The sequence below is a fragment of the Sardina pilchardus genome, chromosome 12, assembly GCF_963854185.1.
Source record: "Sardina pilchardus chromosome 12, fSarPil1.1, whole genome shotgun sequence".
NCBI classification, from domain to species: Eukaryota; Metazoa; Chordata; class Actinopteri; order Clupeiformes; family Clupeidae; genus Sardina; species Sardina pilchardus.
Window position 1 is genome coordinate 16,630,376 of NC_085005.1, and position 22,914 is coordinate 16,653,289.

General features: G+C 40.4%; 5 protein-coding genes across 5 annotated transcripts; 3 read left to right on the plus strand and 2 right to left on the minus strand.

The window, feature by feature from the left end:
• Positions 1–755: 755 nt before the first annotated feature.
• Positions 756–12,699, minus strand: LOC134097305 (protein c-Fos-like). Its single transcript, XM_062550170.1, has 5 exons — positions 12,671–12,699; positions 2,461–2,540; positions 1,943–2,167; positions 1,596–1,703; positions 756–1,484 (listed from the first exon to the last, which is right to left on the minus strand). The coding sequence occupies exons 3-5, from the start codon at positions 2,105–2,107 to the stop codon at positions 813–815; spliced, it is 945 nt and encodes a 314-aa protein (XP_062406154.1). The 5' UTR covers positions 2,108–2,167; positions 2,461–2,540; positions 12,671–12,699; the 3' UTR covers positions 756–812.
• On the plus strand, positions 5,804–8,184 carry fosab (v-fos FBJ murine osteosarcoma viral oncogene homolog Ab). Its single transcript, XM_062550169.1, has 4 exons — positions 5,804–6,095; positions 6,472–6,699; positions 6,817–6,924; positions 7,044–8,184. Exons 1-4 carry the CDS (start codon positions 5,952–5,954, stop codon positions 7,686–7,688), a joined length of 1,125 nt encoding a protein of 374 aa, XP_062406153.1. The 5' UTR covers positions 5,804–5,951; the 3' UTR covers positions 7,689–8,184.
• A 137-nt stretch (positions 12,700–12,836) lies between the features above and the next one.
• tmed10 (transmembrane p24 trafficking protein 10) lies at positions 12,837–16,373 on the plus strand. The gene is made up of 5 exons (XM_062550171.1): positions 12,837–13,089; positions 13,948–14,068; positions 14,277–14,350; positions 14,814–14,940; positions 15,217–16,373. The coding sequence occupies exons 1-5, from the start codon at positions 12,913–12,915 to the stop codon at positions 15,336–15,338; spliced, it is 621 nt and encodes a 206-aa protein (XP_062406155.1). The 5' UTR covers positions 12,837–12,912; the 3' UTR covers positions 15,339–16,373.
• A 496-nt stretch (positions 16,374–16,869) lies between these two features.
• LOC134097793 (THAP domain-containing protein 1-like) lies at positions 16,870–19,315 on the minus strand. The gene is made up of 3 exons (XM_062550738.1): positions 18,977–19,315; positions 18,243–18,441; positions 16,870–17,808 (listed from the first exon to the last, which is right to left on the minus strand). Exons 1-3 carry the CDS (start codon positions 19,153–19,155, stop codon positions 17,359–17,361), a joined length of 828 nt encoding a protein of 275 aa, XP_062406722.1. The 5' UTR covers positions 19,156–19,315; the 3' UTR covers positions 16,870–17,358.
• A 104-nt stretch (positions 19,316–19,419) lies between these two features.
• Positions 19,420–21,691, plus strand: eif2b2 (eukaryotic translation initiation factor 2B, subunit 2 beta). The gene is made up of 8 exons (XM_062550620.1): positions 19,420–19,693; positions 19,900–20,020; positions 20,105–20,256; positions 20,376–20,539; positions 20,631–20,726; positions 20,986–21,123; positions 21,273–21,339; positions 21,499–21,691. The coding sequence occupies exons 1-8, from the start codon at positions 19,522–19,524 to the stop codon at positions 21,654–21,656; spliced, it is 1,068 nt and encodes a 355-aa protein (XP_062406604.1). The 5' UTR covers positions 19,420–19,521; the 3' UTR covers positions 21,657–21,691.
• Positions 21,692–22,914: the final 1,223 nt, after the last annotated feature.

Sequence of the window (22,914 nt, forward strand, 5' to 3'; positions counted from 1 at the left end):
ATGGACACGGAAGTGTGACGAAATCGCGTGTAGATACGTTCTGACGTCTTCCATACGTCTGTGCGTGCGGGCACTAACTGACTAGAGGCGCTTTGGCAGAAGTGTAGGACATTGTTCAGGCACGATTCAAAATGTGAAAGTTGTGTGGGTCTAATAGCTTTATTAACTAGTTAACATTAACATTATCTTAGTAAGTTCATTATTTCTCAATAGTTATTTTTTTTTCCAACATCAACACATACCACAGTGTATGCTTAGAATAATTTTATTGAAATACGATGTTAGAACTCATTGATGGTTTGTGCAAGCTTATTGAACTACAACCTCATTTTTGCATAACTGGAAAACCCTTAAAGATGTAAAGGTAAAAAAATAAACTATGTTGTAAAATGTCACATGATAGGCCTATATTTTCAAGTCAGTCATCACAATTTGACACATTGGCACAAACAGGCCATACAGAACATAAAACACAGACAAAACAGTACCAAATCTCTATGTGCATTCTAAGTTCATGATGACACATCTCAGTTTTCACTTGAGGATCCACAGACCCACACACAACAATTTATATATAGATATATATAATATGCATTTGATGTAAACAGCAGTACTCAGACGAACACAGTGTGTCTGGAAGAGGTCAATTTTAAGTGCAGGCACAGTCAAATATAACAATATCAGAATAATTGATATGGGGTTACACAACCCTATAGACGTATAAACTTGTAACATAACCCCCCCCCCCCCCCCCCCCCCCCCACACTTGTTTCCCATGGTCTACCTGAAACTTCCCTGCAGACTCTGAATTTCTACAGAGCCAAAAGCGTGGGGGAGTTCAGAATATCTTTAACCACATCCGATCGGCCTTTTGTTTGACCGCCACATTCACAGTCATCTGCCAAACTGTCAAAATCTGGGTAGTTGAACTCAAACCCATGAAGGCTACTGCCACACGTCGGGCTGGAGATCACAGTAGGGCTGTTGAGGATCTCCAAGTTGTCTGCCATGGACTTGTAGAGTGTTTCCCAGTCGGAGATGCCGAGGGAATTGGTGAGGTCGATGTCGGGGACAGCAGGGGCCACATCATATCCGCTGCTGCTCTCGGACTCCACGGCGATATCCCGCGAGGACTCTTCCTTTACCCCCAGGAAGGCCTCTAACTCGGATGTGGCCTCCACGGCACTGGAGCATAGCAAGATGTTAGAGTTGCCCAAGATCGCGGCGGTCGACGAGATGCCGCCTGCATGCATTTCCAGGTCCTGGAGGGATGGCAGCATCTCAGGAGCCTTTCTGGGGTCAAGAACTGGGGACAGGTGCTGATTGGAGCTATGCGGACTCTGCTGCACCTCTTCCTCAACCTTTGCGATCTTGCAGGTGGGCTCGTGGGCTGATAGGACCATTTCAAGCTGTGCTTTCTCTCTCATGAGATTATCTATCTCAGCTTGCAGAGTGGTTTTCTCCTCCTCAAGCTGGTCCGTTTCCTATGAAAACAAACAAGCAGAGGGTTAACGTATTTTGCACTAGATCGACAAACTGGTGGACTGGCAGGAGAAATCTACATTTTCATATACTGTGGGCTACATTCTGCTTACATCTTGTAGTCTGTCCGTGAGCTCTCTTCTTCTGTTGCGACACTTGGCTGCAGCAATTTTATTTCTTTCTCTCCTAAGCATCCTCTTCTCCTCCTCCTCTGGGGAGAGCTGAAGCATTTACAAAAAAAAAAAAAAAAAAAAACAATTCCTTAATAAAAATGTCATGTTCAAATATCTTATCACATAATCATACAAAAATGGATGGTCATTCAATCAGTATATCATTCATTTGGAGGTGCGCACTTGAGGTTCTCACTGTGACAGTCTGCCATGCAACATGAATGACATTTTCATTTTCAAAGAAAGTCATTGAATCAATGGACATGCGGCTATGAATGCGAACGTACTTTGTCTTTTTGTCTTTTCCTGCGGGATGATTTTTCACGGCTGTCGCTTTCCGAAGAGGACGATGGGGAAAGGCACCGTGATCTTCTGTGCCTTGCAGCGCCTGATGCTGGGGAGACTGTGTTGACGGTAGGATGGACCATCGGCTGCGTGTCTGCTGTGGACATCTGCGACGTGACAGTTGGAACAAAAGGAGAATCTGGTACAGGTCTCCCACTACCCGATTCCTGAAACCCACAGTAAAATATTTCAATTTCAAATAAATTATGACGTCTTGAAGCAAAGAATTCCATTTCAGGTGTTCACTTATTACGCGCATAATGGGAATCTTCTGATTAATGCATTAACTTTGGTATGGTTCAAAGTGTAGGCTACATGTCAATTAACCACAGACGTGACAGACATAAGATTTGTTTTATTCTTTTAAGCGAAGCAGGGTCATATAGCTGTCAACAGCACAATCACATTTCCGTCGTTCGTGCACTTTGAATGATTGCAAAGACTGTCAGTTCACACCTACCTGCACATTTTGCACGGAGGACACTGATGCGCGGGAGACAGACTCAGCTGGAGACCGCTGGTGGTTGATCTCTATAGTGTCTTCAGCGGAGGAGACCGAGGAGCAAGACATGGAATCGCAGTCAACGTTCAAGTCACACATCTCTAAAAAAAATCTGCAGGAATCTATATAAGTCAATTTGTGCGTCCTGACAGAGTGATTAGATAGATTTCAGCCCTTGATTGTGCAATGCCACCTCACTGCTTACACATCTGGAAACTGCAGTTTTATTGTAAGGCTACTCGTTTTATAGTGAGCCTAAATTTTATGAATGAAGTATGTGTGGTGCGACTGTACCATTCAAGAAAGAGGGAGATACCTATTAGCACAACGAATTATGTTTTTCACTCGAGCAAAATCGTATAGGTGGATTGGGCAACTGCTAATAATAATGCATTGTGTTAACACGAATTATAAAAATATCGTCAAATGATACAAAAATATAATCGTACTCCCTCACTCCCCCCCACAGAAAAACCAAATGATAGGCCCACGTGCAACAACATGAATGAACAGTCTGACGTCATAAATATATTCAGTCTGCATTATGGAACATTCTTTCACAGCGGCCACAGACATTTTGGTCAAACTTTAGGCCTAAAGAATTATAGGCTAATAATAGCATTGATGAAACGTTACTAGTCTATAACCATTAACACACTTATTTGCCAATTACCTTAACATTGAGCATGCATAAGCCTGAACAAAAATAACCTGCCATAAAAACCTCATGTTTAGGCCTACATTTACTGTCTTCACCATTGAAATTATTGAATTCACTATTGAAAATACATTAACATGTTATTAACACTGCTGTTGTTACTGGGGTATTGCAATAATCAAATGTATTTATTTATGATAGGCTATGTCAATAAACATGACATTTGTGCATAAAAATCTGCCTCTCACATTTCTTTCTCTTTAGATGTTATTTTAAGGGTGATAATTATGACAAACAGCACAGCAGACAGGTTGCTAGCCAAGCAGCCAATCGCTGTAAACCTTCTATGACCATATATGGCATTTCCGGTTCTCACAGCCAAACTGCATTGCAGCCTATCACAGCATATTCTATTGTAGAATATAAACTACTGTAGTAGTGACCATTCTATTTTAAGCCGATCTCACAAAGAATGTCATAGCGACGTCGGAGACGCAGTTTGTACCATCACCTAAAAACATCATTTCACAATAATTATAGTAATAGCATAATATGCCAATGTCATATAACAACCTACACACAAAATCATTGGCCCATTATGAAATTAATAATCTAGACTAGGCTACAACTAGGTCAAATAAAAAAGAAAACAATTCATTTCCAGAAACTGCTATAGGCTAACCAACTATTCTCACGAAGACAAGAGACCTCCTTGGTTGAAATCGCCTGGCTATTTATAGCTCGCATGAGGTAATACGTCCACTCAAGCGAAGGCGTGAGAGTTGGCCCCTCTAGTTCAAACCAGAGCCAAAGTGATTCCCGACAGCCGCGCCCCTGGTCATTTTCTGTTAGACCTTTGAGGGTCAGCTGCCCGTTAGCCTATGCAGACGAAATAGCTCCCGGAGTTTTAAATGTAATTTGACTTGTTAAAATTTAACTTTTTTGGGCTACGAAAGATATTATTTATTGAAATGTCGTCTTTTTTGCTTGCTTGCTTTAGCCGGCTGATTCTATATAGCCATATACGCTACTTCTGTGTTGGACGCAGTTGTTAGATTAGGGCTGCTACTACACTAAAAGGCTTGTCTGGATCAGCTTATGTTTGTGTGAAGTGGCATTTATTTCAACCTGCGAACAACAAAACAAACAGTTGTCTTGGAACAACCCGTGATAGTTTGCATTCGGTCTGTTTGCTTTCTGCCGCAACTTTGCCCAGTGCAGCACCATGTGCAGGCTACTGAGCGTCACTGACGCGAAGGGGCGGGACGTTACCAGGGCAACGGCACATGTCAAACAAAACATGAACTTGGGAAACACGGCGAAGAGAAAATCTGTCTTGGAACGCTGATAAGGCTGTTTGGCCTTATTTTTGGTTTGGGGTGACACAGACATTTTAGCAAGTAAATAAAAACGAGAATGAATCATTATTTTGATTTTGAAGATAAATAGCCTAGCTAAAGAATAGTAGCCCATAAGCTAAAATAGTAAACCAATAATAGCCCAATGAAAATAACACTAATGATAGGCTACTAGGCTGCTACTAGCCTAGGCCTACTACTACTACTAGCCTACTAATAATAATTTATTTAAAAGGGGGCTAGGCCTATCTTTTAAAGATAGACCCAAAAATGAATACAACTAGGCCTACTTATTGTTAGATGCAGTCTATACTGACTAATTGAATAGTTTCTTTTGAAAACCATCCTAAAGCTTTTACATAGTAGGCTGGTACCCCAACAGCTCCAGCAAAAGGCACTAGGCCAAGGCTAAATCTCTTTGAAGTAAACTTGGGTTACAACATGACTAGGAACACCCAAGGGAAATCTACATGAGAAAATCTTCTGTCAGTCTAAGGTAGACACACCTTTTGCATTCCACAAAGGTAGGGAAGATAAACATAGGCAAAAAACAGACATTGCGTAATCATAAGAATACTGCTTGCTCAGGCAGTTCAGACTAGGTCTATAGCCCACGTTTGTAGGTCAATGTTGATAAAAAAAAATATAGGCCTGTATAGCCTATATACTTAGGCCTATGGCCAATGAAGGGTAAAGTTGCCTATATGTTATTTGCTAATTAAAAGGTCAATGTGCTCCCCATACAATCTCCTTATAGCCTAGTCAATTATTTAATTCGTGAACAATCGATGCAAAAAGTAACGAGTGATAGAAATGGGTTGCATTGTTTATACATTGTTTATGTCGTCCACAAGTTCACTCAACTTCTGTAGGCTATTGTGCTTACATAACGTCATGTTACTGTCAACCAATTGTATCTGATGTTAGGGGCACAGTCGGCACAGTGCAGTTCCCGTAAGGCCCCGCCCTTTCAGGATGCATTCCATATTAGGTATGTGACGTGTTCGGGATACCCTGCCATGGAACGTTCGATTCTGCAGTCCTAAGGAGCCCGATTGTAGATATTTAATCACAATATAAATAACCTATTCAAATGAATTAATTTTGTATAGATTCCCACAGATCGACAAAGACATAATTGTTTCGCATTATTCATTCTGTTATTAGAACCGTAGTTTTCACTGTAAGAACAGTCCTTTAGCACCCCCTCTCCCCGCCCCTTTCTACGTCACTGGCTCTGAATGCATATATTGGAAGCGAAGTCGGGAAGTAGACAGAACAAACTTTCAGCTTCACAAGCAAAGGACCAAGCAATACGAGAAAGGATTCTACAGGCAGGGACAACGATCCTGCAACAGAGGAACATCAACAGCTCAACTCTTTTGAGAATTTACTGAATTCGACGAGACGAGCCCCTTCCTCGGATTACTACAATGATGTTTACCACTTTTAACACGGATTGCGATTCTTCCTCCCGCTGTAGCACCGCTTCCCCCAGTAACATCGATAACATTGGTTACTATCCGTCGCCTGCCGGATCACAATCGAGCATGGGCTCTCCATTAAGTCAATCTCAGGTATGGTTTCATTCATTTATTAATCGTTGTTTATTTCTTTGCTACTTTTTGTGGTTGATCAGGGTGCTCCTAGGCTACGGGTAGCGGCTAACCCAATTCGAATAATAGCATAGTTGTCTTCAAGTTCAAAGATAGCCTACTCTTAACAAATGTATGAAGTGCATACATCAGTAAGTTTACCGCTGACATTTAGAGATGAAAATCAAAATGCTAAATGCCTGAAACAGGCCATTTGCATTTAAGAAGTCACTTTTTCATAATATTTAACAAATGTCAAATTAGCCAACCCCACTTGTTTAGGATGAAATGGGTGCTTCTAACCGGTTCTCATCATGGGCTTGTTTCACTGATGTTTTGTTTTTTGATGTTTTTACAGGATTTTACAGACCTCAGTGTCACCAGTGCTTCCTTCATCCCAACTGTCACTGCTATATCTTCTTGCCCTGACTTGCGCTGGATGGTACAGCCAGTGGTGTCTTCAGTGGCCCCTTCCAATACCCGGGCACATCCCTACAGTGCAAACTCCACTTCTGCCTACCATACCCCAGGCCTGATGAAGACTGCAGGAGCTAAGAGTTCTGGGAGAAGGAGCAAAATTGAACAGGTAGATACATCAACTTGACATCAACATTATAGAATGACAGTCAATGTAACCTACTATACAGTGAAAATATGCTTACTTGAAAACAATTGTTAATCTCTCCCTATTATCTTTTAATAGCTTTCCCCAGAGGAAGAGGAAAAGAAAAGAGTGCGACGTGAACGCAACAAGCAGGCTGCAGCAAAGTGTCGCAACAGAAGACGAGAACTCACAGATACTCTGCAAGCTGTAAGTATTAAACTTCGATTTCTGAACTGACTCGTGTGCTGTACAACATGCTATAGCCATTTCAAAACATAGACCTGTATGAATATGACATTAAACTCCTACACTTGCTCTTCTCACAGGAAACTGATGATTTGGAGGATGACAAGTCTGCTCTTCAGACAGAAATTGCCAATCTGCTGAAAGAGAAGGAAAGGTTGGAGTTTATTCTGGCAGCTCACAAGCCCATCTGTAAGATTCCCTCAGACCTGCCAGAGGCCTTTCCTGAAGCTCCCGTTTCCTGCTCCCATTCCATCCTGCTTGAGCCAGTCGCCCAACCTCTGAGCACCCTCGCCGGGTCTTCCAGCACGACTGGGCCCTCCATCGCCACTACCTCTTCCACTTCACTGTTCTCCAGCCCTAGCGTGGTCAGCGACATGTCAACGGTCAAGATGGCTGACCTGGACTGCTCCTTGGAGGAATCGCTGGACTTGCTCGCCAAGAGCGAGCTGGAAACCGCGCGCTCTGTCCCCGACATGGATCTCGCCAGCTCCTTGTACACCCAGGACTGGGAGCCTCTCTACACCTCGGCCAACAACGACTTGGAGCCTCTGTGCACGCCGGTAGTCACTTGCACCCCTGCCTGCACCACATACACGTCTTCCTTCACGTTTACCTATCCCGAGAGTGAGGCTCTCCCCACCTGTGGACTGGCCCATCGCAGGGGTAGTAGCAGCAATGACCAGTCCTCCGATTCTCTCAGCTCCCCCACCCTGCTGGCCTTGTAACAGCCCTCTACAACATAAATGTTTATACATCATAATGCTAAGTTGATCACACGGCTATGGAGAAGACGAACAACAAACAAACTTTATAAAATATATATTGTAGTTACCCTATTTATCATCCTCTCAGCCTCTTAATTATGTAGCAAGCTAAAGCATGGTTTAACCAGTTCTACATGAATATAGTTTGGTTAAATTTGTAGTTCTACTATTTTATTGGTGCTAGATAATGGAGTTATTTAGGTGCTGCTGACAAGTTCAGAGCAATAGATATCAAGAGATTTGTTACATGTTGTAAGAATGTGAGTGAATTTGTTTCCACAAAAATGTTTGTCTTACTATGGTCTGAATGGTCTCACTACATGAGTTTTCTGTGAAAACGTTGTGTTTAATTTATGAAACTTAAAAGTTATTTTTGTACTTGATACTGAAAGCTTAATTAAGCAAAGTTAAATCTTGTCTGCAGAACTTGTGACAATAAATATATTTAAAATGTAAACTTGAGTTTGTTTCCTTAAGCATCAAGAGATTAATATTGACTGTCATTCATTCTTTTAAATGTATGGTTATGTGTTGGCTTACATGAAAACCTTTAGGCTTCAACACCCACAATTATTCCTGTTGACTGTGAAACGATGGGCCTAGAAAATCAAGATTATGTCAAATTCACTGGATTCGCGGATTTTCTTGCGTATGACAAAAAGCCTTCCGTCTCCGCCTTCGATACTGACGTCACCGCGTCATTGCGTTCTTTTCCTCCTCTTCCCGCATCACGTCAACGGAATAACGTCAGTTTCCGTGTCCATATATGGAATTTATTACTGCTCTTATGAATGTGGAAATTTCTAGAGCGCTCTCAGACAACATGAACAGATAATGAGGCTTGTGATCAGGGATCGGCATTAACAATTATACTGCTGCGATATTATGCTGTTACGGAGAACATAAGACCACGTTTCTGGTTTGTTGGCTCCTCTAGACGTAAGCATTAGCATTAGGAATATTATAGCCTAGGCTAGGCCTACTAATAATTGGGCTAATGATCCTGTTCAGACTGAAGGATGGATGTTGTAAGGACATCACGATGAGGCTGAAGGTGGCTTTGTGTTCTTGTCAGATGGTAGGCAATTTATTGAAAATTCGAATGAAAAACATAGCATGCTCTAAGATAGAAGCAAACAACAACAACAACAACAAAATTACAGCTGTTCATGAGAATATTCCCCCCCTGCGCCATATTGTGTAGGCTAAAGTACCTAGGCTACTAGATTGGTAGACGATTCCTGCAGTGGGCTGACACGAACAAAACAACGCATTTCGTGAAGTAGCTGGCCTACACAAATCACCATCAGATGACAATAACAAGGTGTTTTCCCCCTCAGTATGACAACAGATTACCTTGCGCGATTATGTGTTTTTAGACTCAAAGAGAAAAGGAGATGCATTGAGATATAACATTGCTATGAAAGAAATGCTCTGATGTAACAATAATAATACAACAATAATAATTTCCATTTTTTTTTTTACATTTCTTAGACCTGACCACTCCTATTTCACACCGTGGGTGAGTTTTCAGTTCTTCAGAACAGGTCTAATGACTAGTATATTTTTACACAACAGCCTATGTCCTCTGACTTCTTGTATGCAAATATTCAGATCATTTTCCGGAGCATCAAGAGCCATAGGCTACAGATATTTCAATAGTGACATTTGGGGTGTGTTGACTGTGGTAATCAGTTTCATCACTACATTCTTTTGTCATTTCCTACTGCTCCCAAGAGTATGGTTTATCTGGAACAGTGACCTCATAGGAAGAGTACTGTGCTAGGAGGTCAAGTGTGTGTGATACGTGATGCAATAACTAGCCAACAGCAGACACACCCTTTGAGGTATACCACGGGACAATGAATTACGCTGATAGCATTAGTCGTAAAGCCTCCATGTATCTCAGCCAAGGTGTCAGGGAAATTATTGACCTGCTGTTGCCTGATAAACCTGTCTGTTGCATGGGAACTCTAACACTATAAGGTCTAGCATACTGGTTTACTCAATGTCAATAATGGGACCCAGATACTTTTCTTAATCTGAGTGAAAATTATAGAAAGAGATGGGTAGGAGATGAAGACCATCTCGCTCCTATAAGAAAAACAATGGGCGAGATTCCGTGATACCTTTTTCTATTAAGTTTCTAATAAAAACCAAAGCATGGCCTTCCACTGTGTCGCCCCTGATGTGAAATCACACAGCGCGTAATAACTCTCTATTAATACCTCTCGCCAGCCCTGGGGAGCGTATGTAGCGGCAGAAATAGCAGGTGCCCACCGCTTCTTTTAACATCAGCATCAACAGTGGTAAAATTAGAACACTGTGACGCCAACCTACGTCGGTGCCTCAGCCCAGGGGAGGAAGCAGACAGGCAGAGTATGCTTGAGAGGAGAGGGATGGGGGGATCAGGAGCGGAGGAAAAGAGACAAGGAGAGGATCCTGCACGGAAATAATCTTGAGTGCAGTGATGAGGGTGGGAACAGCTTGATGCAATTCCATAAAAGCAAAAGTGATTGCTCCTATTTTCAGATCACTTTACACTCATTCGGTATAGCCTCCTGGTTTTTCATCCCTCTCAGATTGTAAAAACATGCACATCATAGAGCGATGGATATGCTGTTGTTGCTGCCATACTACTACAATACTAGCTCTAGTTGAATTTGTGTAATTGTAAAGAGAGATGCTATATTGTAAATGCTTGGAATGTGAACAAAATGGTATGTGGGGGGAGAAAGGCAAGGTGGTCGCAGCAAGAGCTCTCACTGCACTCATGCTGATTTGACCAAGGATATGGTAATTGCTCATCTCTTTCTCTTTCATGTTTTTTTTTTTTTTTTTTTTAAAGCATCAGTGATTTTTTGGGGCGGTCATGTAACAGTTGTAATAATACTGATAATGTTTATGTTTAGATTGTGGCAGTTTTGCACAGCTGATTTATAAAGATTACATGACACTGAAAACATTACTGGATGTCAAGCATTTTTTAAACTCATCAACTGATACCACGGCTCCAGGAGGATTCAGTAAAAACTGGGTATTTAGTGGATATATTGAATCTGATCAAGCAGCTAAAACCAGTGAAGCCAGATTGTATTTCCTCATTTAGTCCGTATCACTCCAAAAAAAAAAAGACCTTTATGATCTGTTTTGACATGTCTTTCTTTCCTCCCAAACCACACTCTTGATTCCTCTCTCCAAGTAATAAAAGGGAAATGTGTGGTTTATTGACAGGTGATTGACACTGACCTTCTAAGGCTGAATTTATGGATTTCAATTTAAGACAGACACACAGCAGGCACACCCTAAAAGGTGTAGCGCAGGATAATGCATTATAATAGTCTTACTGTAGTTGTAAGCCTCCTCAGCCAAGGTATCATGGGAAAATAATTTAGGCCTATACCTGTTGTTGCCATTTCAGGTTTACTCAAGTTTACTCAAACTGAAAGCAGTTAATGAAATGGAACCCAGATACTTAAAGAATGAAAAATAAAGAAAGCGATGGGTGGGAATTAAGGAGGACCAGCTCCTACGAAAAACAAGACTCCGTAATACCTTTTTCTACTATAGTTTTTCTCGATTGCTTTGACCTGCTTAAAGAAACTAATATCCATTTGGTCTTCATTAACACCTTTGCACAGCAGAAGTCATCTCTTGCAAATGTGTTCACACATTTTCATGGGTTCTCATATTTCTCACACCCTTTTGCAAAACAGTTATTCAAAGACCCCAAACTCCATTGGTCTTTACTGTCAGTAAATGAAAAATGACAAGTTGTCATTCAATAGAATTTGTCTTGTTTAGGTTGTAAATGTCAATGACTTCAATGAATCTTGAGAAAAACAAATACAGTTAATTTTTATTCAATTCATTTAATCTTGTCCATTTTTCTGATAGCCTATCAGAAAAAAATGAATGAAATTAAACTCCTGATTTTGAGAACTGTATTTTGCATTGTGTTGTACAGTGTCTAATGATTGATTGAAATCAAACAGAGGTTTGTTTGATGACAAAATGTGATTTTGCTGCATGTTTTAAATCTTTTGAGAGAGAGCCTTTTGCAAGCAAAATGTGTAACTTTGGCTAGAGTGCTTTTGTTTAGACCTGAGTATTAATTGCTTTGAAAACGTGATGTCAGAGTTGACACAAGCATTAAAGTGACTGAGAAAAACTGTAAGTTGCCAAAAAAAAAGAAAAAAGAGAGCGACATTCCACTGAGTTGCCCTTATGTGAAAGTGACCTGTCGGATTGGATCAACAAGAGGTCCCCCGGAAAACCCAAGACAATCTTGATCATCTCAATCCTGCTTCAACACATTTCACTATCAATTTTGGTTTGATAGTGAGTCAATGGGAATGGTACGTTTTTCATATAAACTGTGAAGCTGATTAGATTATGAGTCTGATTTGGCTAAACCTGAAATTAGAAGATTATGAGTCTGATATTGGTAATTCTGTGAACGAGTTTGAAGCTATAAACAAATTTTGTTTATTTTTCACCTGTCATGGGTAGTTTGTTTATTGGTCACTAATTCAATTGAGTTAATTGATTCATGCGTGTGATCTTAGATCTAACATCTAGTATCATACTGCCATCTAATGGATAATTTTGGTATTGCTCCAAAAAGGCCTTCAATCCACAAACTAGATATATCGCAAAGCGGTACAAAACACGACACTCAGTCCTGCATATTCTCTCTGCACAAATAAACCAGTTTGTCTCCATCTCCTACTCCAGCCCCTCTAACAGTTTTTGTGTCTATGGAAATGAGAGGGTGCATTTTGTGTGTTTGTGTGTGTAGCCTAGCCTAACCTAGCCTAGATGTGAAAAACTCAGGATCTCCGGACGACAAAATCTGACAAAATCTATATGACCACTGCTTAGCTACCTGGACGGTGATAATACTATGTCTTTCAGGTCATCAGAATCGACTGTTTTCTCACCATTGAGTATCTTTTGGACAATCCCAGCATCTCGACCAACAATCTCTCACTTCCAGCAGACACTCCGTGCAATAGGTGGCAGTAAATCGAGGCAATGCCCCGTCACCACGACTACGTCGGTCGGAGAAGAAATGCAACGATACGTAGCATTAGCAGATTAGCTCGCTAGTATCATCACCAGTTCTTCGCTGTCCTGTCTCCACCAGTTCTGAAATCCAGGAACTGCTGTGCAGTCAGCAGCCATGAATCGGCTCGGTGTGCTGTTAATTTTACCAGTTTTACTGGAATCAGTGGTATCCATATCTTTCTTTTTACCGGTCAACACAAGGAAATGTCTACGGGAAGAGATCCACAAAGATGTGCTTGTAACAGGAGAGTATGAAATTAGTGAACAACAGAGCACGAAAACTAACCTGAAGGTGAGTGATAAGCTAACGTTGACGCTAGCTAGCTTTAGCTGTTCTTGGCCATATTTGAAGACGGAGGAAGAACACATCAGAATATCTTGTTTTATATGAGGATATATAAATAACATCAATCAAATCTAGTAAAATGTTCTTGTTACTGACAGGCTAACTTGGAACCATAACAACATACTGTATAGCTAGCTAGCTAGATTGTGTTAGCGCAAGAATGCGATGGAGGCCCAACTTCCAATCTTTAGAACAAGTGAGCTGACAGCTAACAGCGGCGTCTTCCTGGTTTGCTGGGATTTTGCTTGGTAACCAATCTATCTGAATTTCTGATCTGTCGATGTTGTGACATTCAGTTCGGGGTAAAAATGTTTGCCTTTTTGTGGATAGCTGCACTGGTTCAAAATAGATGGATATGAAGTGCCGCTCTTGGTAGCTTGTTAGCTTTAGCTTGAAGGCCCAGCAAGCTGGCAACCATTTGTATGGTTCATTCAGGATGTTACACGTCAGTCTTATTTGTGCTAATAGCAGACCGACGGCTGTTTATTCTGCATGTTAAAGACATTTTGCTGAACCATGCCCAGATCGAAATTAGTGAAGGATATGTCTATTTCGCCATCGTACAAGCCGGTAAGGTTTGTCTGGCAAGGTTAGGTAGAGTATGTAGAACAATCCATCACAGGCGCTAAAGGGAAGTTCCATACACCTGTCTGAAACAAATGAATCGAAAATTCAAGTAGCCTATATGGCCACATGTCCGGTACACCTGGTTGTGTTTATGATGTACTGTAGTAGGCATCGCATACTCAAGCCAAATACATTCATATTTAAATACCTCCCCTCTCCCCTTTCCTCATTTCTTAGATCACGGATTCCTCAGGCCACATTCTTTATTCTAAAGAAGATGCCACGAAGGGAAAATTCGCCTTCACCACAGAGGATTACGACATGTTTGAAGTTTGTTTTGAAAGCAAATCCCCAATGGGTGAGTTTACTTGTTATTCCACTTCAGAAATTGTGGAGGGTTGAAAAGTATTACAACTGTGTGGTGTCTGGAGCAATAATCTGGCAACTTTCGAATGCTGGCTCATGGTGTGCGTTATATTTTCTTGTGGTAAATTGATAAACTGTACTTGAGAATAGCATATGTTTAATATTTTCCCTTACCAATGATTTTTGCTTTGTAACATCAGGAACTGGGAGGGTCCCTGATCAATTGGTCAACTTGGACATGAAGCATGGTGTGGAGGCGAAGAATTATGAGGAGGTTGGTAGTTGACAGTAGTATGTAGTTATGTAGGTAGTATGTGGTTATGTAGGTCTTAAAAGCTGTGTCTGAATAATGGCACAAGCCAAAGTTGTGCACATATGTATGTATACCAATCCTGTTGTGTAGCCAGTATCAAATATCTTTGATCTTATGGGATATAGATCCTTTAAATCTGAGTACTTATAGTGGCACTACATAAAGATAGCTGTTTTCAGCTTCAGCCTGTCTTGCAATACTCTGCTAATAACTAACTATCTATCAAACAAAAATCATCTAAAATATGGATAATTGCATTGAGTTCTCACATGCAGTGTTGAGGAACTGCAAATCTTCATTGAGAATTGTGCAAGTGGTTTCAAGGTTGTGAGTGCACAACTATACAACTCTGCTCAAACAATCATTCCGCTGGGAAAAAGACCATGTGGTCGCTCTTAACTAAGGCAATCTTTTCCCCTGTCAGATTGCCAAAGTGGAGAAGCTGAAACCATTGGAGGTTGAGCTGAGGCGACTGGAAGATCTGTCGGAGTCCATTGTCAATGATTTTGCATACATGAAGAAAAGAGAGGAGGAGATGAGGGATACCAATGGTGAGATCACAGATTGGCACTGCCAGTGATGCCACTAAATAAAATGGGATAGTGTTATGTGGTAGTGTTAATTACATTTAGACCCCATACATATTCACAATGGATGTACATGTACAAGACAAATGGAACTCCCTATCTGTGATGCTACTGACTGTGATATGCATATGACTTATCTGTGTTGGTATTTGTGAACTTTTATCTGTCAGTATCATCTTTATGACTGTTTACGAGTGTTCCTCACCACCTTGTATGTTTACCTCTTCTTTAAAACAACAGAATCCACCAACACGCGCGTCCTGTACTTCAGCATATTCTCCATGTGCTGCTTGATTGGGCTGGCCACCTGGCAGGTGTTCTACCTGCGCCGCTTTTTCAAGGCCAAGAAGCTCATTGAGTAGAGTGAGACTGGTTTTGCTCAGGGGATCCAAATATCCCTCCACAGCCCCCCCACAGCCCTCGCCCCCGGCGTCCCTTCCCCTGTGCCTGCTGCACCCCGCTCCTTGGCTGGAGGAACGTTCCAGCAGCTGAGGGCTGGAGAGAAGGAGAACTCTAGTTTCCAGGGGAACAGGAATGCACTATTGGTTGTTCTCCTACTGCATATTTTGGCGTTTTTTTTTTTTTTTTTTTCACTTTTTTTATGTCTTCTTTTTTCTCCGCGCTATGATTCTATTGTAGTAAGCCCTCAAACATGTACACTCATTTTAGTTATTGCTACAGTTTTGACTGTTGGTGCATATTTGGTATAATTGATAAGCTTGTTTTGTTTAGGCAAGATGTTCTCTACAACTACTGAATGTTTTTGTCTGACGACAGATTAAGTAACTCCTAGGTTTGGGTTTGTTTTAATCACTGTAAATGATTTGGGGCGCACATTGGGTTTCTCTGAGGTATGGGATTGACTATTCTGTGACAACAACTTCTACCACAATCAAGTTTGAGTTGCTTGTAGTGAAATTATCCTTGACAAGACAGGATATTGTTTCCCCCCCCACCACCATTTAGTACCATGCCACGTATTTGTATGTTTGGTTATTTGCGTTTTGATAACATTTGTAGCCTGTTCTAAGAGTTTACGTACCACAATTTACTGGTAATGGACATGTTGATATGAAAAATGCCTATATTTTCAGAGGTGTTGTTCCTTCCTGAAATTTTAATGCTTTTAGGAAACTGTACCCTGGATAAAGTTTGGCAAGTCATCCATGCTCTTTCCTGAAGTATTAGTTGAGACATGTCATGGATATAGGATAAATGTTACACCATTCAAATTATTTCGGTTTTACTTTACAACAAATTCCCTCCAAAGATAAGGTATATGACAGCTTATTGGTATATTTCCACTGATGCACACATCCCCATTGTTTCTTGAATTCTGTAATTTGCATTTTGAATGTTGAAAATGGGTTTTTCATTCAATAAAAATTAAAATGTGATTCCCTTTGTAAATAATTTCCTAACCAGCCAATTTCGTTGTATTGAGGTGGTTTAGAAAGACACTACACACTGCATTTTCAGCAGACAATAGACAAACTAATTCATTCCAGACAAGCTGGAGTTCAGTTTCAACTAGAAGTGAGAAGTAATTTATATACAATTTAAAATAGATAGAAAGTGCAATCTCTCAAAAGAACAATAGGACACCAAAAACAGTGAAAACTCTGAAGGTACTATCAGAGAGGGTTAAAGCGGATAGTACCAAAGATCCTTAATTATTGACAATAATCGTCACACCGGTTTGACATCTTTAAAGGTTAATTCCCTTGCCAATGTGTATATTCTCACGATTGATACACACACAGAGTACTATTTATGTTACCTTTAAACCATATGGCCATTTCAAGCGGAAAAAAAAAGACTATCTTGGTACAGCGGCTTACGTTGGCATTTTGAGTCTGAAAATATGTAAAGTATTCAAACAAGACTTCCACAGACTTTCAAGTGACAATCTTTATTTCACTAAGGTGTGGTGCAGATTTCACACTTAGTTGGTTACAATAGAGAGGTTTATCAAAAGAAATAAAGGGTCCTGAGCTCAAATATCTCAAACCATCTCCTGAAAAATAAAGTCACCTTTTGGATTCATCACTGAGCAAGGTGCTGATATCAATAAATGGCCAGTGATTAGACACAGGACTCAGAGTTGGATGCAGGACTATTGTAGTGTTTCAAAATATGGGACAAGGCCAAGGGGCATCCAGATATATCAAAGTTTTTATCCAGCTCTTCATTTTTATTGGCTTTGTCATTGTGTTGATAGAATGTTGGTCAAACTTCCATCAGAGTATAATGATGTCCCAGTACCTTTCCAAGATACTTACTTTCCAGCAAGTACTTTCTGTGGCCAGGACTCTGACTTAAAGGACTGGGATTTTGACAATCATGTCATGTTCCTATCAAACTGTTTCTGTGTTAGCGCTGTCACGTATTTTTCTTTTTACTTTTTGAACTGTTTTCAGAGGACACATTTTCATGTGAAGTTCCCAACTCCAGCTGCCTCTGTTTTTTGCGCAGATGTTTTACAATGTCCTTCAGTGACTTGACTTTCATTTGCAAACGTCTGGATTTCTGCTGAGCATGTTTCAGTTTCTTTCGTAAAATTGCAATTTTTTCATTGGACAGGTGAAGTTTCCCAGTTAATCGTTTTGGTGAATCCTTGATGTAGTACTCATGATCAACCAGTTGTACATTTCTTGAAGGGTTGCACTCAGGATTGTAATACTGATGGTCACTCAATTGTACCCTTCTTGTAGGTGACACTCGATTGCATTCTGGGACTGTATTTTCAAGTTGTAGGCCTATACGTTCTTGAACAGCTTTGCTTGTAATGACTTTTGAACGGTCTAATGGTGGTTTCCTTGGTTTTGTTGCCTAAATGGTAAAATAAAGACATTAATGAGCACATCAAACTCATGCAGAAACATGCAATTACATAACATTTCTGTTGTTATGGATGAATAATTAAAACACATTGCAGATTACCAACTACAGATTAATTATCACTATGTATAATTTCATATTAGTATTTCTAGAATAATTTAATTTGAATACTTGGAGGACTGCATGATTTTCTATGGCGTATCAAATTAAAAAAAAATTAATAATGAGACCATAGTATGCTACACTTCAGTGACCTTACATCAACATACATTTTAACCCGATTCAACTGGATCAAGGCACATTCAACTGTTTGTCAAAACTCATATCATTAGAAGATGGAAAATATGATGAAACTGACATAAAACATGTTTAGTTACACAATATGGAACTTTTCATTTATCCATCTTTTTGGCTTAAGAACTCACCGTCATCCTCAAATGTTTTGGGAGGCTTTTAAGTCGAGTTGGAATGGCATCAGAACGAACCCTGACAGTCTGGCCAGTTCTGTCCATGTCACTCTCTTTAAAATGGTCAGAGCAGACACGGGAATGTGAACTAGGTGTCCATTTCTTTCGATGGAGACCAACAAGCCAGGCTCTTCTTCTCTCTGGATCATTTGGGATACTGTATAATGACAAAGATGGATGTGACCCAATCATGATCGCTGCCTATTATCAAGAATATAATAGGATAGTAATATGTGTCAAAAAATGACAGATAGTTCCTTTCTTTTTTTGTTTTGTTTGGTCTTGAGAAAACATCTGACATGTAAGCCTAATACTGGGACAGTCAATGGGTGTGTTTTATAATGAGAGGGCCTCTTGTCAGTTGAAATAAGTGGAGGCCAAATGAAAATGGCAAACATATTTTTCCTTAGATAAAAGTGATGCAGTGTATATTTTCAATTTCTGAATGAGAGCCTGAAATAGTCACATTCACACTAATTATGTGATAATAGACAGTCTATTAATTCCAAGTAAGCCAGGCAATCTGTTTGCATGTAAGTGCGCACAAGAAACTTGTGTTGAACGTAGGCTATTTACCACGTCTAAACTCATTGACTTTATTGAAGGCTGAGGTGTGTGGGAGTAGCCTACTACTATGGCTAAAATAACGTTATCAATTATTGCTGACAGGGTATTTAGCATAAACTACTCACGAATGAAATGTTCTAGGTTGGCATCTCTTTAAGGCCGACTCTTCGTCTTCGCTGCCTTCGCTATCACTTCTGCCATTAAGTCTGCTTTTCTTACGCTTCTTGCAACCATATGCACAACACTGGGTGCCCTTTTCAGCCCTAGGCCTTCGAACTTTCTCGTGCGCCTCAGAGTCCGACATGGGTCCTACCAATATGGCGGTAAATTACCACTATCCTGCTTCAACTAAACAGTCAGCTCGAAGCCATCGTTATTTTTATGAACGTCTTCAAATAACTGCAAACCTGACTCAGACTCTGTGTATAATTATAACCGCAATAGCACTGCGACGAACAACAAAGAAGAGCGCATTGAGTAAATTCTGGAAGTGCTGGTATGTTGACATACAGCGCCCTCTAGTGGAATTTCTTTTCACACATTTTCCTTTGACCCGGATGTGTTGAGAGTATTTCCTGGGTAATGTTGCTGTCAACGCTGTGGCTGACCCAATGTGTTTTGAGTGACTGACTTACACAAACAAGTAGTTTAGGCATTTATAGACTCAACTATGCCCGGTGCCGATAAAGGAACAGACCTCTCGGAACGCATAGAGGCATTCCTTGCTGAACTGAAACGTGGAGGAAGTGGGGCAGGACCACTCCGTGGTGCTGGAGAGACAGCCCGAGAAACCACAGCCCTGTTACGGAGGATTACAGCGCAAGCACGATGGAGCAGCGCTGGTCAGTAAATGTGTTGCTGGTGCCCTGAAATCAGATTGTCTTTTAAATAACACAGCGAAAAGTTATGAGGCTATCTTAACTGATGAAGTGTCAACTGATCACATGAAATTGTACATTTAGTTTGACTTGAGTGTGAGATGACCTAGTCTTGTCAGCAATCATGACTAGATTGTTAAATCACCATGATGTGGCTCAATGAATTGCAGGGGATCTGATGGAGATCATACGCAAAGAGGGGAGACGGATGACAGCTGCTCAGCCATCTGAGACCACAGTTGGCAACATGGTGCGCAGAGTGTTGAAGATCATCAGAGAAGAGTATGCCAGGTGGGTGGAGGATAAACTCGAGTGGATTAAACATTACTTGAAAAAAAAAAAAAATGTTGAAGATATTTGTTCCAATGTCTTCAGGTCTACAGGGAGTAGTGAAGAAGCTGATCAGCAGGATTCTCTTCACAAACTTCTGACATCTGGGGGGCTGAGCGATGACAACTTCAGACAGCACTTCCCGTCACTTAAAGCTAATGTGATAGAAGCAATAAACGAGCTCCTCACTGAATTGGGTAAATCCAAAATATGTTGCTGAAGCTAGTCCTCTAACATTCACTTGAAGTTATAAACAATCCATTCAAAATCCAATTTGAGTGATGGAAAGCCAAACTTGTATTCTGATTGTTTACAGAGGGGACCACAGACAACATTGCCATGCAGGCTTTGGAGCACATCCATTCTAATGAAGTTATCATGACAATTGGACGCTCTCGAACAGTAGAGGCCTTCTTAAAAGATGCGGCAAGAAAGCGTAAATTCCATGTTATTGTGGCAGAGTGTGCTCCTTTCTGTCAGGTATGTCTCTGATGTTTGATCTTTTGTACTGCAAGTATACTTCAGACTAGTTTGTTGTCAGCAAATAAGACTTTTTCCTTTTTCATCCCAGGGTCATGAGATGGCTACCAGCCTGTCGAAAGCTGACATTGAAACAACTGTCATTGCTGATGCTGCCATATTTGCTGTGATGTCCCGAGTTAACAAGGTGTGAATCTACATGTACATGGTGCATCACTGACACTTAATGAATAGCTTAAGTGAATGGTATTAGGCATGTGATATTAAAATAAATATACACCCCCTACTTCATTGGATTCTACTTAAGTTTTGCATTTATTCATTTTCCCCAGTCAGTAATCATGATTGATTATATATTGCTGCAAAACTGGCAGCTTTTCAAATCTAAAAGTTTTAAAATCGAAAAGTATTCCCTGCTCACTGGTTTACTTGTGTCTGCTCCCTAGGTCATCATTGGTACACAGACTGTGCTGGCAAATGGAGGACTGCGAGCTGTTAATGGGACACACACACTGGCACTAGCTGCCAAGCACCACTCGACTCCGCTCATTGTGTGTGCTCCAATGTTCAAGCTGTCGCCACAGGTAAACTACATAACATCCTGTACAAAGAGCACAAATTAGGAAGGTGGAATTTGAAATTAGCATTGAAATTGCTTGACACTTCCTTTTGAGTCTATGACTTTGCTAAATATGTTCTTGTGTTCTTCCTTTTTCACTGTCTCCCTTTTCAGTTCCCTAACGAAGAGGACACTTTTCACAAGTTTGTGTCACCACATGAAGTTCTTCCCTTCTCTGAAGGTAAAAAACTGGGACAGACTGTATATATTACAAACTGGAATTCTGGGATTCTCTATATTGCAACTGAACTGGTAGTTGTTGTTGGTTGTGTCAGGGCATCATCAGATTCATGAGTGACAACAAGGCATCAGAGAGACGCATGTTGTTTTTCATTTCCAGGTGAGATCCTCTCCAAGGTGAACGTACACTGCCCGGTGTTTGACTACGTTCCTCCAGAGCTCATCACGCTCTTCATCTCCAACATTGGTGGGAATGCTCCCTCATACATCTACCGCCTAGTGAGTGAGCTGTACCACCCTGAGGACCATGAATTGTGAGACCTGTAAATAAAAAGACACCGTACCTAACTGCATCATGGTGTTGTTTATTGAGATTGTGGCTGATGTATGTGTCAGCAAAATTAGCTGAGTCAAAGATTTCTGTGTTTGGGAGCTTTTGTGAAAGTACTAGACAGAAGACAGCCTGTCCCCTCAGGGGCCTTTGGAATATCCTTGTGGGGGGAGTAAGATTATATGCGTTACTAGGAGTACCACCACCAGTATACTACTGGAGATATATGTACAATGATACAGGTAGATGCTACATATTGAATACACATTATCATTGACTTCACATGAATTAAATCAAATTAAAACTCGAAATTGAACTGAAATGAGTATGAAACTACATATTAGGACATCACATCAGCTTGATCAAATAATTGAGAATAAACATTACGTTACATTACATTTACATTACATTACATTTGGCTGATGCTTTTTAACCAACACGACTTGCAACATCGTCAAAACATTTTAGGCTTTAAGAGCAATTCTAAACACCCCATAAACACCTTAAGAAGCTCTCTCAGGCATTTATGCCACTTAAACCTCAGCAAAGTATACTGAGCATCTTGCACACTGTTTCTTTCTTTCTTTCTGCTAAAGTAATCTTTAAAACTAACATGCTGTTGAAAGTGGGTTGACTTGTCAGACATTTCAGGATCCAAGGCGCTCTGTATTTCATGTAGCGGTGGCAATAAAATATACCTTTTATTTTTTTATTTTTTTGCTCTATGATAGTTTTTAAAATACATTTGTACATTAAGTTAAAATGTAAAAGTGCTAATAAATTATCTATTTTTAAATTAGATAGATAGATAGATACTTTATTGATCCCCAGGGGGAAATTCAAGGTCCCAGCAGCTTAAGACACCACACACAACATACACTACAATGTAAACAGGATGATAAAAAGCAAATCAACATGACTAAAAAGAACAGTGAGGATACTCTCTATACTGTAATCCAGTATAAAGTGTGTGTCAAGGTGGTAGTGCAAATAAGTCCAACAGTGCAACAGTGCAGGGTTAAAGTCTAGTGACCAGCAATCAATATGGAGAATAAATGTAAGCATAGTAATAAATTATAGTATAAATATATGGACAACATAAGACAAAAGTAACATAGTAATATAAGAATTATAGCAGCCATGCAAGGATAAGTTAGATAAGGGTACAGGCATCAGCCATTGGTCAAGTATCAAGTTAGAAATATATGGGCAAAATAAGAGAAAAGTGAACATAGTAATATTAGA

Bases quoted from the DNA above. Each gene is read 5' to 3' on its own strand.
- eif2b2 (XM_062550620.1), top strand. From the start codon at position 19,522: ATGCCCGGTGCCGATAAAGGAACAGACCTCTCGGAACGCATAGAGGCA. The intron at 20,540-20,630 runs GTATGTCTCTGA...TTTTCATCCCAG, and splicing joins AGTGTGCTCCTTTCTGTCAG to GGTCATGAGATGGCTACCAG. The intron at 21,340-21,498 runs GTAAAAAACTGG...TTTCATTTCCAG, and splicing joins AGTTCTTCCCTTCTCTGAAG to GTGAGATCCTCTCCAAGGTG.
- LOC134097305 (XM_062550170.1), bottom strand. From the start codon at position 2,107: ATGTCCACAGCAGACACGCAGCCGATGGTCCATCCTACCGTCAACACA. The intron at 1,704-1,942 runs GTACGTTCGCAT...TAAATGCTTCAG, and splicing joins GGAAAAGACAAAAAGACAAA to CTCTCCCCAGAGGAGGAGGA. The intron at 1,485-1,595 runs GTAAGCAGAATG...TTGTTTTCATAG, and splicing joins TCACGGACAGACTACAAGAT to GAAACGGACCAGCTTGAGGA.
- fosab (XM_062550169.1), top strand. From the start codon at position 5,952: ATGATGTTTACCACTTTTAACACGGATTGCGATTCTTCCTCCCGCTGT. The intron at 6,096-6,471 runs GTATGGTTTCAT...ATGTTTTTACAG, and splicing joins CTCCATTAAGTCAATCTCAG to GATTTTACAGACCTCAGTGT. The intron at 6,700-6,816 runs GTAGATACATCA...ATCTTTTAATAG, and splicing joins GAAGGAGCAAAATTGAACAG to CTTTCCCCAGAGGAAGAGGA.
- LOC134097793 (XM_062550738.1), bottom strand. From the start codon at position 19,155: ATGTCGGACTCTGAGGCGCACGAGAAAGTTCGAAGGCCTAGGGCTGAA. The intron at 18,442-18,976 runs GTGAGTAGTTTA...GTCATTATACAG, and splicing joins CAACCTAGAACATTTCATTC to TATCCCAAATGATCCAGAGA. The intron at 17,809-18,242 runs GTGAGTTCTTAA...TTTACCATTTAG, and splicing joins CAAAACATTTGAGGATGACG to GCAACAAAACCAAGGAAACC.
- tmed10 (XM_062550171.1), top strand. From the start codon at position 12,913: ATGAATCGGCTCGGTGTGCTGTTAATTTTACCAGTTTTACTGGAATCA. The intron at 14,351-14,813 runs GTTGGTAGTTGA...TTCCCCTGTCAG, and splicing joins AGGCGAAGAATTATGAGGAG to ATTGCCAAAGTGGAGAAGCT. The intron at 14,941-15,216 runs GTGAGATCACAG...TTAAAACAACAG, and splicing joins GGAGATGAGGGATACCAATG to AATCCACCAACACGCGCGTC.